General features: G+C 43.7%; 1 protein-coding gene across 1 annotated transcript in view; it reads left to right on the top strand.

Annotated features, from left to right (window-relative positions):
- Window positions 1-490: 490 nt before the first annotated feature.
- HDAC10 (histone deacetylase 10) overlaps window positions 491-16,829 on the top strand; it is a 50,905-nt gene continuing 34,566 nt past the window's right edge. Inside the window, exons 1-7 of the mRNA XM_033959411.1 lie at window positions 491-741; window positions 2,912-2,978; window positions 5,469-5,603; window positions 7,380-7,476; window positions 13,348-13,445; window positions 14,832-14,936; window positions 15,041-15,109. Coding sequence (XP_033815302.1) covers window positions 690-741; window positions 2,912-2,978; window positions 5,469-5,603; window positions 7,380-7,476; window positions 13,348-13,445; window positions 14,832-14,936; window positions 15,041-15,109 — 623 coding nt within the window. The 5' untranslated portion in view covers window positions 491-689. The remainder of the gene's footprint in view (window positions 742-2,911; window positions 2,979-5,468; window positions 5,604-7,379; window positions 7,477-13,347; window positions 13,446-14,831; window positions 14,937-15,040; window positions 15,110-16,829) is intronic.

The raw sequence follows: 16,829 nt of genomic DNA, 5'->3' as shown, positions 1-16,829 counted from the left end.
GTAGCTCGCAAGCCCAAAAAGTGTGGGCACCCCTGTTATAGATGAAAAAGGAATGGAAGAAATTGGGGGCGGAATTGGGACGGGGCTAGGGCAGGATTGGGGGCAGGACTGAATATTAATAGATGTCCCCGTTTTGATGAAAAAAATAAATGGTCACCTTACTGCTATAGTCCCTGTCCTGTTCTTAAACCTTCAACTGTTGTAGAATTTCTCAAAACGCCCACCCCTATACTTTCTAATGTCTACTTTTATGCAACAAATCTAGTTAATTGTTTCATATACGTATAAGGTTTTCATTAGTTTTCAAGAGACTGCCGGAGGTTTTTCCACCGAGGAGGGGGGAAGCAGCTTAGAAATCACAGAGTTGCAGCATCAAACTGAAGCTTTTGGTCAATGCACCTAAAACTATTGGAGCACGAGAATGAGGCTTGGAATCGCTGAGAGAAGCTATTGGAGAACGAAAATGAGGCTTGGAGTTCATAGAGAGACGGCAGAAACACCTAGTAGAAGGTCCGAACGTTCATGGGTTGAATAGCGAATACTGCCTAAAGACCGGCACGCACCGGGAGAACGTAGCTCAAAAACTTGCAACCGACCTTCAATTTGCTCTGTCCCAATATTGATTATATGGACGTTTTTGAGTGACGTAGGAATTAACAGAAGCTTCCGAGCCATCCCCCGGCTCCCAAATGCCAGATACTGTGGAGGTGGAGCTAGAAGTTGGACTTTCAAAGCAATCAGGTTAGTTGCCTGTTGAGATAAATGCCAAGATACACATTTTGCTACCAGTTCTGGCTTTGAATTTATATCTCAAAGTAGTGTGGGATTTGTAGAGCTTGATCCTGCATATTGAAGCCAGTGTTACAAGTCCTATATTGCAACAGGATGGCTGTCAGAAATCCAGGATTGTCCTTAAACCTCCAACTTGGAATAGGATAACTTGGTTACTCTGTGCTTGCTACAGTTTCTTGGTGTTTGAAGTAGGGAAAGCTGGAAATAAAGTTCTTTATATATTGGTGAAATACTGTATTGTTAGCTAGAACTGATCCGTGGTCTCTGTTTTCAGAGTGGGCAGTTCAACCCACACTGCCTTGAATTTTTTTTTTTTCTTCTTTTTCTGTCCTTTCTAAATATTGGCGTTCTTTAAAAAAAAAAAAAAAAATTGTGAACCACACTGATGCAGCAAAGAGCAGTTTACAAATAAAAAATTAACATAATGGTTACTGTGGATGGGCAGACTAGATGGGCCATTTGGTCTTTATCTACTGTCATGTTTCTATAAACATAAATAAACATAAACATCTGGGGCCAAATTTTATAAATGGTGTCCTGATTGTAGGCGGACAACTGCTGCCTAACCAGCCAATCGGGACGCACGTTTCTAAAATAAAAACAACCCTCCCGAGGCAGGCCGCATACATTGTAGGCTCCTCCAGGAGCCTAGGGAGGCGCATTGGCCTGCCTAAGCTCGCCTAAGGCTAGACATGGGTGTGTCTTGGCCCAGAAGTAGCCTTGGCGGGCCTAGGCAACCCTATGTGCCTCCCTAGGCCCACATAGACACATACAATGTAGGCCAGAAAAATGTTGGCCTACATTGTAAGCAGACGTGGCCACTGAGCTTATCATGGCAAAGGATCTCCCTGCCACAATAAGTTTAGTGACCACCCAGTCCCTCTTGTCAGAACTCTCCACCTTCCGAACATCGCCAGCAGTAGGGATGCCCAGTCCCTCCTTCCGTAACCCCCACCCACATATCGCAGAGGAAAGGCCCATTCAGAGCGCTGCTGCCACCGCTGTTCTTGGAGGCTTCGGAGGTATGGTATGTCAGTCTCACGGTGGGAGGTTCGGTGGGGTTCTGCTGCACAGGGGAATGGGAGGGAGGGATAGAAAGATGTTGCACAAGGGGATGGGTGAGAGGGGAAGAAAGATGCTGCATATGGGGGAGGGGGAAGGAAAGAGGAAGAATTGGGGTGGAGGAGAGAAAGGGAGAGATGATTATTGTATATGAAAAAATAAGACATTCCCCGAAAATAAGCCCTAATGCGTTTTATGGACACTGTCTTATTTCGGGGAAACACGGTAGTAACTAGCATGCACAATCACCTGAGAACATTGAAAGATAAAATACTTCAGTTTTAACTAACAGTATCTTTTTGCTGCTTTGATGTTCTGCGGGATCTGGCAGCATGAATCTTAATTCAGAGCTACCTAGGTCTTTTTTTTCCTTTATATCTCTTCCAACTTACTTTACCTCTCCTGTTGCAGTGCCAGCCCTTAGCAGGGGTTCTGCCCTTGGGATCCTTTTTGAACCCTGTGATCTTGGGTGCTGAATGCAGCTACCTGGTTTTGATTCACTTTGACTCCCTGATCTCAAAACCTAAACATGCTACTTAAAACAAACAAGATTTGCCTTTTCTTTTTCTGCAATGCACAAGAATCCTATACTATAATTCAGGGCTGTGGAGTCGAGGAGTCGGAGACAATTTTGGGTACTGGAGTCAGAGTCATGGTTACCATGAGGAGTCGGATTCGAAGGATTTATCTACCAGGGCTGTGGAGTCGGAGTCAAGGAGTCGGAGACAATTTTGGGTACCTGAAGTTGGAGTCGTGGCTACCAGAAACTGAGGAGTCAGAGTTGAAGAATTTATCTACTGACTCCACAGCCCTGGTATAACTTACACAGTTTCATAAAGCAATTGTAAATACTGTATGTTTTAATTTAATTAATTATTTTGTATTTATTAACCACCTTTATGAAGAGATTTTAAATTGCCTACCTGTCTCTATGAGCGTCAGAGCTGTTACTGCGGTGGCAGGCGCTAAAAACGCTAACATGGCTTTGTAAAGGAGGGGGGTCTATGTAGCTTTTTTTTTTAATTTGAAAAAATGTCTCTGCTGCTCTGTTTTTCAGCAATGGCATCTGGAACAGCATTGCTTTATGATGAAGAAATGACCAGCCACAAACTACTTTGGGATGAGTAAGCATGCTAAATATTTTGACTCTAATTTATGCTGTAGTATAGCCCTGCTTTTTCATGGGCTAGGAATTCCATTTTATAAACCCATTTCTGTGTTTTGGCTTAAAGTGATATAACCACAACCAAAGAGGTAAAATTTTCCTTTATTTAAAAACAAAACCTGATATACTACGTTTCAGCTGCCTGGCTGGCCCAGAACGTCCTCTCCGACGTCAGAATTGACGTCGGAAAGAAGACTTCCTGTCGGCTTTAGCAGCAGCGGCAGGGCGGTAAGAGCAGGGGAAAGGAAGGAGGGAGGCTTTTTTTTTTTTTTTTGCGGGGCAGGGAGGGAAGGTGGTAGGCAGGCAAGCAGGCTGGCTTTGGCCAGGGAGGGAGGGAGGGAGGGAGAGAGAGAGGTAGACAGGCAGGCAGGCAGGCTGGCTTCGGGGGTGGGGGTGGGACAAAGTGTGGAAGGCAGCGAGATGGACATGGGAAGGATGCAATGGGGGCACTAAAGACAGGAAGGGGCACTAAGGACATGGGAAGGAGGCACTGGGGGCACTAAAGACATGGGAAGGAGGCACTGGGGGCACTAAAGACATGGGAAGGAGGCACCGGGGGCACTAAGAACATAGGAAGGAAAGAGGGAGGGAATAGAAAGGGACAATTCTTGGGCCTGAGTGCAGAAAGAAAGGATACACAGACAGAAGGAAACACAACCAGAGACTCATGAAATCACCAGACAGCAAAGGTAGGAAAAATGATTTTATTTTCAATTTAGTGATCAAAACGTGTCAGTTTTGAGAATTTATATCTGCTGTTTATATTTTGCATTATATTTGTCTATTTTTCTATAGTTACTGAGGTGACCAAGCTCATGGAGATGGGGCGGAAACGGGGTTTTTAAATTTTAGTCCTAGTAGTTTGCCGGTCCACAAAATAATTCTTTTATTTCTGCCTGTCCACGGGTGTAAAAAGGTTGAAAAACACTGTGCTAGACTATTGCAACATGCTATATCTCCCCTGCCCTTCAACAATGACTAAACAATTACAAACAATTCAAAATACAACTCTGAGACTCGTCTACTCATTGAGGAAACATGACCACATTACAGAGGCATACCTCAACTCACACTGGCTACCAATTCAGGAAAGAACACTATTTAAATTCTACTGTATACTATTCAAAACGATAAACAGAAACAGCCCAACCTACCTGAACAACCGCTTCATCCATACTACCTCAACCAGACATAGAAAAACACACTCTCCATTCACTCACCCTCCAATCAAAGAATTTAAACAGAAAAAAACTATATGATGGCCTCCTAGCCATTCAAGCAGCAAAACTAGATAAACAAATATCCAGTCTATTGATAACAACCCCAGACTACAAGATGTTCAGAAAATAAAGAAATCCCTGAATAAGTCTTAACACCACAAATACCTTCCTTCTCCCCATCTTCTTCCCGCTCTACTCTTTATCTCCACTGGAAATGACCAGTGATATTCTTTTGTAACCCACCTTCTATAACTCTTTTGTAATCCACCTTGAACCGCAAGATAATGACGGAATAGAAATCTCTAATATAATATAATGTAATTTTAGTAGGCCTGTATGGCTTTTACATGTGTAAATGGCTATTTTAGAAAGCTGTTATTTTATGTGTGTACATTGGCAGCATGTTCAGTTTCCAGGGGATTGTTGATGTGTTGAAGTGTACTGAAAAAGCATGCATGTATTCCCAATTTTACAATATACTGAATGCATACCTTAAAAAAAAAAAAAAAAAAGCTGAATGGTGGCATTTCCATCTGTTCCAAAGCAGACATATTTGCTAACTGCTCATTTTGAACATGGGCACAGTCACACGCAGCTCTTTTAAAATGTTTTTCTTTCTAAAATGTCTGTTCCTGCATTTGTTTGTTTATTTTAATATTTCTAAACCACTTATATTCTAAGGGCTCCGTTTACGAAGCAGCGTTAGCGGTTTAACGCACGTAATAGCGTGCGCTAAACTGCCGGCCACGCTAGATGCTACCACCTCCTTTTGAGCAGGCGGTAGTTTTTCGGCTAGCGCGGGGGTTAGCACGTGATGAAAAGTCCCGTGCGATAAAGCCACTAACGTGGCTTGGTAAAAGGAGCCCTAAGTGGTTTACATTCAGGTACTCAAGCATATTTCCCTATCTGTCCCGGTAGGCTCACCACATTTCCCAGCATCCATGTGTATTTTTCAAAAGGCTCTATTCAGCAAACCTTTTGTAAAACACTTGGAATTGTCTGAACCCTGACCTAAACCTGGCGATCCCAGTTCCTAGATAGATGCCTTTGCAAAACTTGGCATTACATCAGCATTTTGTGTAGGCAAAGTTCCACTGGAAAGAAGCAACTGGTCATTAAAATCAAGTTCAGTATCTGATCAACTCGCATGCAGAAAGTTTTATGCTATGTTTTATTTTATAGTAGCCCTATGTGTCATAGGCTCCTCTTGCAATTGATTTATTTTTCAGTCCTGCATGTGCCATTGAGGTCCCTGAAAGACTGTTGTCTTGTTACAAGAGACTTAAATGTTACGGGCTGTTGGAAAGATGTGTCTCTGTCCCTGTGAGGGAAGCCACAGAAGACGAGATCCTGTTGATTCACAGGTGTGACTTTTCATGTATTTCTTTATCGTTCACACTATTGGTGCAGGCATTAGTTTTATCTATTTTAGACTATTATAACAACATCTATTTAGGAGCACCCAAAAAAATTCTAAGGAATTTAAGGATAATTCAGAATACAGCTGTTCGATTGATTTATGGTTTAAAAAAGAATGACCATATAGTCCATAATTATTGTTTACTTCATTGGTTTGCCTTTGGAGGCAAGAGTGTTATTCAAATTTTCCTGTATCTGCATTTAAGCTGATATCAGGAATGTCCTCCATCATACCTTTTTCCTCATTTTGTGCTGCATAGTCCAACAAGAGAAAACTAGAAACTTCTAACTTATTTGCTTATTCCAAAAATTAATGGGTGTAGATATAAAACCTATCTTATAGATAGGACCCTAGCATTTCAAGCTGGTAGGCAACAATCTTGGATAGGTAAATGTATTCAGCAAGCTTTGATTATCCTATTGCAGTTTTCGGAAATTAATTAAGACCACTTTGTTTGAAAGTTTATTACTAGCTGAGTTTTATTATTGAAAATTCTATTATTACAAATATTTGTATTTTTTACTGTATTAATTGTATTTCGCTGATTGTCCAGCTCTTTTTAGTGTAAATCGCCTAGAACTTTTGTTATGGCGGTATAAAAGAATAAAGTTATTATTCCCCTCATCTGTGATAGTGGAGTCAAACAGTGAAGGAATTGTTAAAAAATGCATGGGATTGAATATATGTAACACTTAATGTAATCTTAAAAATGAATAAAGAATTTATGAACTCAAAAAATGCATGGGATAAGCACAAGGGTTGCCTAAAGAGGCCAGAGCCAAAACATGGTTGTTGAGGTAATATGCTGGATAAGAGTAGTTGTGAACTAAGGCCAGACTTTTACAGTCTGTGTCTCACAGATGACCATAAGAATAGCCTTACTGGGTCAGACCATAGCCCAGAAGCTAGTCCTCATGGCGGCCAATACAGGTCACTAGTACCTAGCATCTGCTCCTTCTCAGGAGGGAATTCATCAGTGTGTGCTACTGTTAAAAATGGGTTATTTTACCACAAGTTGTGGTATTTTAGCACAGGGGTCCATTTTATGCCATGAGAAATTGTGCTAAAACAGGGTTTCGCAAACTGTGTGCCCCAGAGGATTCCAGGTTTGTCCTGAGATGCCGACGAGGAGGAGAGATGTTGGCTGACTGCTTACAGGACGTGCCTCTTGTGGCGAGAGGCACATCCTGTAGTCAGACAGCCTGCGCCTCTCCTTCTTGTCGACGCCTCTGCTCCTTCTCCTCATCTCTCCTTCTGCAGCACCTCCCCCCACCAGCAGTAATAGGAGGGCTCATTGCCGCGGATGTCGACATGATGATGTCATTGCATCGACATTTGTGCATTTTGGGGTGCCCTCCAGCTTCAGCCCTGAGATTAGTGTGCCGCAGCTTAAAAAGTTTGCGACACACCGCTAAAATAACCCATCTTAACAGTAGCACAGACTGATGAATTCCCTCCTTAATGTCCCACCTGGACTATTTTAATGTTGTCTTTGCAGGTATCCATCGATATTAACTAAAGCATCTTCAGCGTCTTCAAAATATGGCAGCCAGGTAACTATGTGAGGTTGCTTGTTTATTACTGCTTTCAGTACACGATATTAGCACTTACCCACAGTGCCCTCTATGATGGAATTCTCTTGACCATTAGAACAACATTTTATGCACTGCACTGCACTTTGGATGCCATATTATGATTCTGTTTAATGTCATTTCTTTAGCAAAGAATACTTGGAAGTTGTACAGAGCACCCAGTTTATGAATGAGGAAGAACTTCGGAAAACCTCACAGAACTATGATTGCGCCTTCTTTCATCCGGTATGTTTTTCAACACAAGCTGGTCATTTGTTAAACTCTTGGCCAGTGCTTCCCAAATTTTATCCAAAGTGGCCCCTTTTAACAATTAAAGAAAACCCTACATGACCAAAGATTTATGTAAAAAAAAAATGACAGACCCCTCCCCCACACACTCCCCTCCCCCTTCTCTCTTGCTCTTTAATTTCTCCTGCCACCACTTGTCCAGATCATGACAGCAAGCAGCAATGGTGGCAGCAGTCAGCCCAGGCCCCTATTTGTCAAACCCCCAGTTTTCTGCATAGGATTCTAATCTTAGCAGGAAGCCCACACAGGAAGAGGTGCAGCAAGTCCCATGCTGCTTGCCACTACTGTGCTTAGGTCCCAGTGGAGGGATACAGAAGGAACGGGAGCAGTCCTGTGTCTGTCATCCCCATCTGTTGCTGATGTGATTTCATTTGGTGTTCTGATGCATGGTTTTAGAACTAGTTCTCTAGGCTGCTGTGTGCCGAAGCCTAGAGAACCATTAATGTAATGCATTATTGAACAAGCGATAGTCCATATGGGTCTCCTAGCATATAGGTATTTAAGAACAATCCATTCATTCACTTGTCTCGGAATTATTTGCTGGCACAGAGGATCCTTTCTTCAGTTATGGTGTCATGGCACCTAGGAGTTCAGTTCTTTAGATAAGGTAATGGTGGAATAGAAATCACTAATGTAATGTGCCAAAAAGCGCAGCAGGTGCTGCTACCAACTAGAGAGCGGCACGGGAACGGGGACGACTGGAATCGTGCGCGGGACCCACGTGGCATCCTGCGGGTTCCCCCTTCGGGTCACGGGGATCCCGTGGGGACGCCCCTAGGGTCGCGGGGATCCCGTGGGGACGCCCCCTAGAGTCGCGGGGATCCCGTGGGGACGCCCCCTAGGGTCGCGGGGATCCCATGGTGACGCCTCCGAGGGTCGCGGGGCTCCTGCGGGGCTGGATGTACTCAGTCCGCGCGGCTCTTCTTCTCCCCTACCTTCTCTGCTTGCAGCACAGAGCCGAACGGAAGTCTTCCCGACGTCAGCGCTGACGTCGGAGGGGAGGGAGGCTTTAAACAAAGCTTAAACGAAAGCCCTCCCTCCCTCCGACGTCAGCGCTGACGTCGGGAAGACTTCCGTTACGGCTCTGTGCTGCAGGCAGGGCAGGTAAGGAGAAGGAGAGTAGCCTCGCGGTTCGAGTGGCTACCAAGGGAGGGGGGCGGTCCGCCCCGCCCCGGTTGCAGCACAGCCGGCCAGGTCCCCTTACTTTGTGGCACTTCCCCGACCGACCGATAACAGCCCAGGGGTCCGACAATCCTCCCTGCCCTGTAGCCGCGAATCTAAATTACCTTAACTTACAGGCAGCTGTAAGAAGGTAATTTAGATTAGCGCGTATAAGGGCAGGGAGGTTAGTCGGACCGGGGCTGTTGTCGGTCGGTCGGGGGAAGTGCCACAAAAGTAAGGGGACCTGGCCGGCTGTGCTGCCAAACCCGGGCGGTAAGAGAAGGAGGGGGGGAGAAGGACCGCTGAAAAAGCCATGGTGAAGACAGGAGGGGGGGGAAAGGACTCTGAAAGCAACTTGAAGACAGAGGAGGGAGAAGGACGCTGAAAGCACATGGGGGAAATACAAAGGGGGTGGAGAAGGACGCTGAAAGGCCAGTGGAAGGGGGGGGGGGGGGGGAAGGACTCTGAAAGCACTGGTGGAAGACAGAGGGGGGAGAAGGATGCTGAAAGCACATGGGGAAGACAAAGGGGTGTGAGAAGGACGCTGAAAGGACAGGGGATAGATGGGGGGGGAGAAGGACACTGAAAGGAAAATGAGGAAGAGAGAGTAGGGAGAAGACGCTGGCAGGGAAGAAGACAGATGCCAGACTAAGGGGGGAGCGGAGAGAAGAAGATGGGTGCCAGACCAATTTGGAAGGGGGAAGAAAGGGAGAGGCACAGTAACAGAGCAAATGGAAGATGCAGAAGGAAGATAGACAGTGGATGGAAGGAATTGAATGAGAACATGAGGAAAGCAGAAACCAGGCAACAAAGGTAGGAAAGAATTCTATTTCTTATTTTTTTTTTGCTTCAGATAAAGTAGTATATTAGTTGTGTGATAAAAATTTATAAACATTAGGCGCTGGTAGAAACCCGTTTACAAAGTATGTATTCTTCCCAATTAATATTTTCAAATTAATAAAGTCTTTTATGCTTTATTTGTAAATGGTTTCTACCAGAGTCCTTTAATTCAGTAGCATAATTAAATGAAATAACTATTTCTGAAGTTATATAGGGACGGGCGGGGACGGAGGGGATTCCTCGCGGGGACGGGTGGGGATGGAGGGGATTCCTCGCGGGGACGGGTGGGGACGGAGGGATTCCTCACGGGGACGGGTGGGGACGGGTGGGATTCCTCGCGGGGACGGGTGGGGACGAGTGGGACTTTGGCGGGGACGGGTGGGATTTCTGTCCCCGCGCAACTCTCTACTACCAACTCCTCTCTCTCTCTCAAAAAAGAATTTTGTGGTAGGTAAGACAGTGAAGTTAGAAAAGGAAATGACAAATATGAACTACTGAACCATATTGCCTGCTCCCTCTTGGTTCCTCCTCAGTAACTTGGCGATATGACTACAGTGAAGCCTGTGAGGCACCAGGACTCTGAACAGCATTTTTTTGAGTGAGAAGTAGCAGGGCTAGTGAAACAGAGAAATTGTTTTCATTTTCTATCGCCCTTAGCTCCCTACTTGCTGCAGGATTAAATTTTACACCAAGTAAAAGGCGCGGTTTTCTTTAAGGGGACCTTTTACTAAGCTGCAGTAAGCAATAGTTTGTGACTGTGCGTGCAGAAAAAAAAAAAAAATTTTTTACTTTTGTGAAGGTGGGGAATAGGTTTTACAGCAAAAATCATCATGGGGGCCATTGTCGCATCATAAGAACATAAGAATAGCCTTACTGGGTCAGACCAATGGTCCATCAAGTCCAGTAGCCTGTACTCATGGTGGCCATTCCAGGTCACTAGTACCTGGCAAAAACCCAAGGTGTGGTAATATTCCATGCTACCAATACAGGGCAAGCAGTGGCTTCCCCAATGTCTTTGTCAATAACGGAGTAGGGACTTTTCCTCCAGGAACTTGTCCAAACCTTTCTTAAAACCAGCTACGCTATCCGCTCTTACCACAACCTCTGGCAACGTGTTCCAGAGCTTAACTGTTCTCTGAGTGAAAAAAAATTTCCTCCTATTGGTTTTAAAAGTATTTCCCTGTAACTTCATCGAGTGTCCCCCTAGTCTTTGTAATTTTTGACGGAGTGAAAAATCGATCCACTTGTACCCGTTCTACTCCACTCAGGATTTTGTAGACTTCAAACATATCTCCCCTCAGCTGTCTCTTTTCCAAGCTGAAGAGCCCTTTCCTCATATGAGAGGAGTTCCATCCTCTTTACCATCTTGGTCGCTCTTCTTTGAACCTTTTCTAATGCCACTATATCTTTCTTGAGATAAGGAGACCAGAATTGAGCGCAATACTAAAGATGAGGTCGCACCATGAAGTGATACAGGGGCATTATGACATTCTTAGTCTTGTTAACCATCCCTTTTTTAAATAATTCCCAGCATCCTGTTTGCTTTTTTGGCTGCGGCAGAAGTTAACACTGGGGCCCTTACTGCCTACAAAATAGGAGGCGGTAGGGGCTCATGTGCTAATTTTTTAAATGGCCACATGGTAATGACAAAACTAGCGTGTGGCCATTAATTCAGAAAATGGAAAAATCGGCCATCTTTAGGAAACGTGGCATTAATGTGTGGGACAGACGCGCACAAGGGGCACACTAAGGCAATGTTTTGCTACATAGAAACATGACGGCACATAAATGGCCCATCTAGTCTGCCCATCTGCAGTAACCATTATCTCTTTCTTTCTCCAAGAGATCCATGTACCTATCCCAGGCCTCTTGAATTCAGACACAGTCTCTGTTTCCACCAATATAGTAAAAGGGCCCCTAAGTCTTTTATTTATGAGATGGAAAACACAGACAAGCTAGGATTAATTAAAGACTAATTTCCAAATGATACCATTTAGAATGCAGGAGAGCCATATCAGTATCTTAGGGAGTTCATAGAAATTTGGTGGCACATTACATTTTTTAGATTTCTCTTACTGTCCATGAGAGGAAAAAATCTCGGTAGACAAAGGCCAAATGGCCCATCCAGTCTGCCCATCTGTGGTAACCATTACCTCTTCCTCTCTCTAAGAGATTCCACGTGCCTATCCCACGCTTTTTTGAATTCAGACACGGTCTTTGTCTCCACCACCTCTTCTGGGAGACTGTTCCACACATCTATCAGAAAAACAGAAATATGATGGCAAACAAAGGCCAAATGGCCCATCCAGTATGTGCAGTGCTCATGTGCATATATTGAGCAAACATACCCCCTATTTTTTATTTTTTATTTTTTTTTTTAGTAAAATCTTTTTTAATTGAAATTTTGCAAATTACAAACCAAACATTCCCACCAACCCACCCAGACCCTATAACGCCAGTGAGAAAATCTTGAGCTGGTGCTCCCCCATCCCACCCACTCTGCAAAAGCATTTTTTTAGTGCTGGTCAGCGCTCAGAATGCTGGGTGCTGCTCTGACGCTCATTGGAACTCTGAGTGTCGGAGCAGTGCACAGCATTTAGCACGCCAGTCAGCGCTAAAAACTACTTTTATGGTTTTATAAAAGGGGGGGATAATGTCTGGGCACTATTGCTGCTAAATTTGCACTAATGTCTGTCTCTTATGAAATAGGGCCTAAATAGTCTCCTTTTTACTCACTTCACCTAGGCATCCTTTTGCAGAATTAACCCCTTAATGATAGGGTTATTTAACCCCTAATTAGGTAGCATCATTATATTTACAGCAGTATTTTTTTTTCTTGATTAATAATTTTAGAGTCTTGGAGAGTGTAATTTTCAAAATAGCTGCTGCAAGTAAAATATGTTTTATCAGTATGAGTTGGCTATTTGAAAATGGTTTGCTGCCAACTCTTCTAAAAGAATATGCCGTCTCATGTAGAGGAGAGGCACTCCTAAGAGAGTGATTAGGTCAGGAGAGAAAGGATGTACTGTAAATGGCATTTTGAAAGCTGCACAGGTACTTTTCCAGCAGAATTCTTCTTGCATAGAAAGCAGGAAGATGCGCCTGCAAATACTTTGTATCTTGTAGTTTTTCAAGAAAAAGTGTAATAGCTCCCAAATATCTTGAAATTTCCTGAAACAACTCTGTTGTATTGCAATAAGTCTCTCCATTTTATAAATATGACATAAGGAGTTCCACCAAATATTATAATTTAATCTATTCCAATTTTTCCAATTATATGTCATTTGTTGAATGGCAACCCCAATCATTATAAGTAAAAAATTGTTATTATTTGTAGGGTTGTTTCAGGAAATTTCAAGATATTTGGGAGCCATTAACAAAGTATTGTAATTATTAGAAAAATCTTGTTTCCCTTAAATTTACAAGTTCAATTATGGGGTGGGAGGGAGGGTATTTTTATTGTTACATGTTGTATAAGTATTGATTATATGATAGATAAGGGTGGGGAGGGGGGAGATAAGAGAATATTATATGTATCATTGTTGATTATTAAGTGATATATTTATGGTTATTTGTATGGATATGTTATCACACTTATTATAAGTTTAAAAATGAATAAAGATTAAAAAAAAAAAGAAAAAGTGTACTCCTTTTTTTGTCTTTTAACATTCTTTTGCAAAGACCTTGCGTAAATAGTAAGTTCAATATGAAAAGTTTAACAATTGGCCTTTTGTTTTGGATGATGCATTTCATATGGGTAATTTTATAAGGCATTTGAATCATCCTCATGAAACTGTCTTCTTGCAGAACTCCTATCACTGTGCCAAATTGGCCGTAGGGGCCACTTTGCAACTGGTGGACTCTGTAGTGTCTGGAAGATTGCGCAATGGAATGGCTTTGGTCAGGTAAAGGCTTACATTGCTATTAAACACTTAGATGGCACTACAAGGTGTAGAAAGACCTGTATAGAATTGAAAGAGAAAGGTCCTTCTCTGTGGAGTTCGCACCCCAGTGGTTAGAGCAGCAGGCTAAGAGCCAGGGAAGCCAGGGTTCAGATCTGTCTTCTCCCACTAATGCTGCTTGTGACCTTGAAATACGCTGACAGATTGGAAATGCTGGGGCTATTCTCCCTGGAAAAGCGGAGACTTAGAGGAGACATGATAGAAACCTTCAAAATCATAAAAGGCATAGAGAAGGTAGACAGGGACAAATTCTTCAAGCTGTGGGGAGCCACAAGTACAAGGGGGCACTCGGAGAAATTGAAAAAGGACAGGTTTAGAACAAATGCTAGGAAGTTCTTTTTCACTCAGAGGGTGGTGGACACATGGAACGCGCTCCCGGAGGCTGTGATAGGCCAGAGCACGCTACAGGGGTTCAAGGAGGGTCTAGATAGGTTCCTAAAAGATAAGGGGATTGAGGGCTACAGATAGAAGTAGAGGTAGCTTATAGGAATAGTCAGAAACCACGCCGCAGGTCATGGACCTGATGGGCCGCCGCGGGAGCGGGCCACTGGGCACGATGAACCTCTGGTCTGACCCAGTGGAGGCAACTTCTTATGTTCTTAGGCAAGTCACTTAAGGGCAAATTCTGTAAGAAGCGCCCAAAAGTTAGGCACCGATATAGGTACTGTTCAGCGCAATTCAAGTAAAATTGGGTGCTGTTTAGTGAATCAAGCTGAGCGGCACCTATTTTGGAGGCGCCCATTAAATAGGGCAGCTCTAGGCACAACTAAAAGTTAGACACCCATGCGAGCGCTTAAGCACGCTTAAGAGCAGTGATTCTGTAAGAAGGCGCCTAACACGTAGCCACACCCGTGCCTAACATGCATAGCGCCTATTTTTTTGAAGGCCGCCTAAATTTTTAGAGTCGCCTTGTTACAGAATCACGCTTTCTTGATAGGCGCCTATGTTTCAATCAGTGCTGATTATAAAGCTTAATTGAGCTTGTTATTCACTTTAGATAGGCGCCTATCTAGTTGGGCGCCTCCGAAATAGGTGCCTAACTTTAGGCGCTGGTTACAGAGTTTGGGCCTTAACCCTCCATTGCCACAGGTTCAGCTTAGACTATAAGGCTACTTGGATGGGAAATAACTTGTGTACCTGCTTGTGACTCACTTTGGGCTCAGATTTGGTAAATCTGAAATCAAAATCGTGCTTTACAGGGCTGCTTTACAGGGCTAAAGTCTAAAGGAGAGAACAGTCAGAGGGAGATGGTTCCAGGAGGGTATGCAGATACAGCATATATTAAATGCTTATGTGGCATTGTAGTTACCCTTTGCTGCCTTCTCTAAGACCCCCAGGTCACCATAGCCAGCGAAGTGAAAGCAACGGCTTTTGTGTGTTCAATAACGTTGCTGTTGCAGCTGAATATGCAAAAAAGAAGCACAACCTTCAGAGGTCAGTATCTGAATAGTCAGCTGCCTTTTAATTTATTTATTTTTTTTTCACTTGGCTAGAGAATGTGATCGATTCTCTGTGAATAATTTTGTCTTCTGCTCTAGAATCCTCATTGTTGACTGGGATATACATCATGGTCAAGGAATCCAATTTGCATTTGAGGAAGATCCTAGGTTTGTAGTTTTGATTTGAAAAATTCAAAAGTAAACTAAAGAGCTTTCTTTTTAAGGACGCCTTTGAAAATTAGCCATTTAGTTTTCCAACCAATTTTACTTTTTCTCTCTAATTTTATTGAAGTAATTTTTAACTTCCCTTTCCTTCTGTATCTCCCTTATATGTCTCTTTAACTTTTAAATAATTTGTAGTTCTTATCCCTCTCTTCCCTTATGTTCTTAGTTTTGTTCCGTTTGTCAATAGTCTTGTCAGACCTAATTTTTGTTATTTATTGTATTGTTCCCCACATTTTGTAATTTTATTATTATGTACATCGCTTAGAATTATGATTAAGCGATTAATCAAATCTCCATTAAACTTGAAACTTGATTTATGGACAGAGTTGCAGGCAGCACAATTAATATGAACAGTGATTTCCTGGTTAATTTTCCTTCTTGTACTGTTGACTTTATGTGCTTTGGTAAGTGTAAGTTGTTCATATCCTTATTAAAGCATTTACTGCTTTTCAAAAAAAAAAAAAAGGTTTACAAACTAAGGGGTTGATTCTGCAAATGGGCATCCTGATTATAGGCAGCGATAGGTGTCCTACCGCTGTCTGGCAGCCAATCGAGATGCACATTAAAAAAAAATAAACCCCAACTACCAGAGGCAGGATGCCTACCCTGTAGGTGTTTGTCGCAGCTCTAGGGAGACACATAGGGATACTTAAGCTCGCCCAAGGTTGGATGTGGGCATGGTTTCACCCGGAAGTGGCATTTGGGCAAGTTTAAGCGTCCCTATGCGTTTCCCTAGAGCCACGACAGATGCCTGAAATGTAGGCCTGCAAAATGCTGGCCTATGTTTCATCCTAAAAGTAGATGCTGCTGCTGGCTCGGCTGATCACAGCAAGGGAATTTCTTATCAGCTGAGCCAGCAGGACTCCCCAAAGCCGCGGCTTCGGGGAATCCCGCTGGCTTAACTGATCAGGGAAAATACCCCTGCCGCAATCAGCTGAGCCGATAGTGGCAGAGGACCCCACACACACACTCGTCCATGTGGCAAGAGGGATGCCCACTCCATCTTGCCTAACACCTTCGACGCTCCCCCCCCAACACACACACATCCACATGGCAGGAGGGATGCCCACTCCTTCCTCCCTGACACCCTGTCCCCACATCCGAACAGCAGGAGGAATGCCCATTCTTTTCTGCTGCCAGGCCCCATTGATCCCCCCTGAACCCTCCCCCCCCCGACACCCCTCTCAACAATCCACATCCCGAACTATCCCATACCTTTAGAAGATAGCCGAGATGCACCAGGGAGGGGCCTAAGGAATTGTTTGGTCCACATACCTAAGGCCCCTCCCATAGTATGGGCCTTAGACATTCCCGGTGCATACTTGGATGTACTGGAAGTGGCCTAAGACTTTGATTAACCAGATACTTAAGGCCACTCCCATGGATGCACTGGGAAGTGGAAGGCCAGCCATTTTGGAAGAGGCGGGCCTGCCGGCAGGAGGGACTGGGCTTCCCTCTTGCCAGCCATCTTAGAGATTGTTTGATAGATGTGATTTATACCCCACTTTCTTTAGAAAAATATTTGTCCCTGTGGCACTTGAATTTCATTTTTTGCATGCAATAAATAACGTCCCGTCCCCTCCAACACTTAAAATAGTGATTTGGTGAAATCTTTGCCAGATCTTTGCGGCGTACTGATGAAAATTTGGGGTCAAAATCTTCA

This window comes from Geotrypetes seraphini, chromosome 9, assembly GCF_902459505.1.
Source record: "Geotrypetes seraphini chromosome 9, aGeoSer1.1, whole genome shotgun sequence".
Taxonomy (NCBI): domain Eukaryota; kingdom Metazoa; phylum Chordata; class Amphibia; order Gymnophiona; family Dermophiidae; genus Geotrypetes; species Geotrypetes seraphini.
Note: the sequence above shows the minus strand (reverse complement) of the source record. Positions and strands in the feature narration are given on the sequence as shown.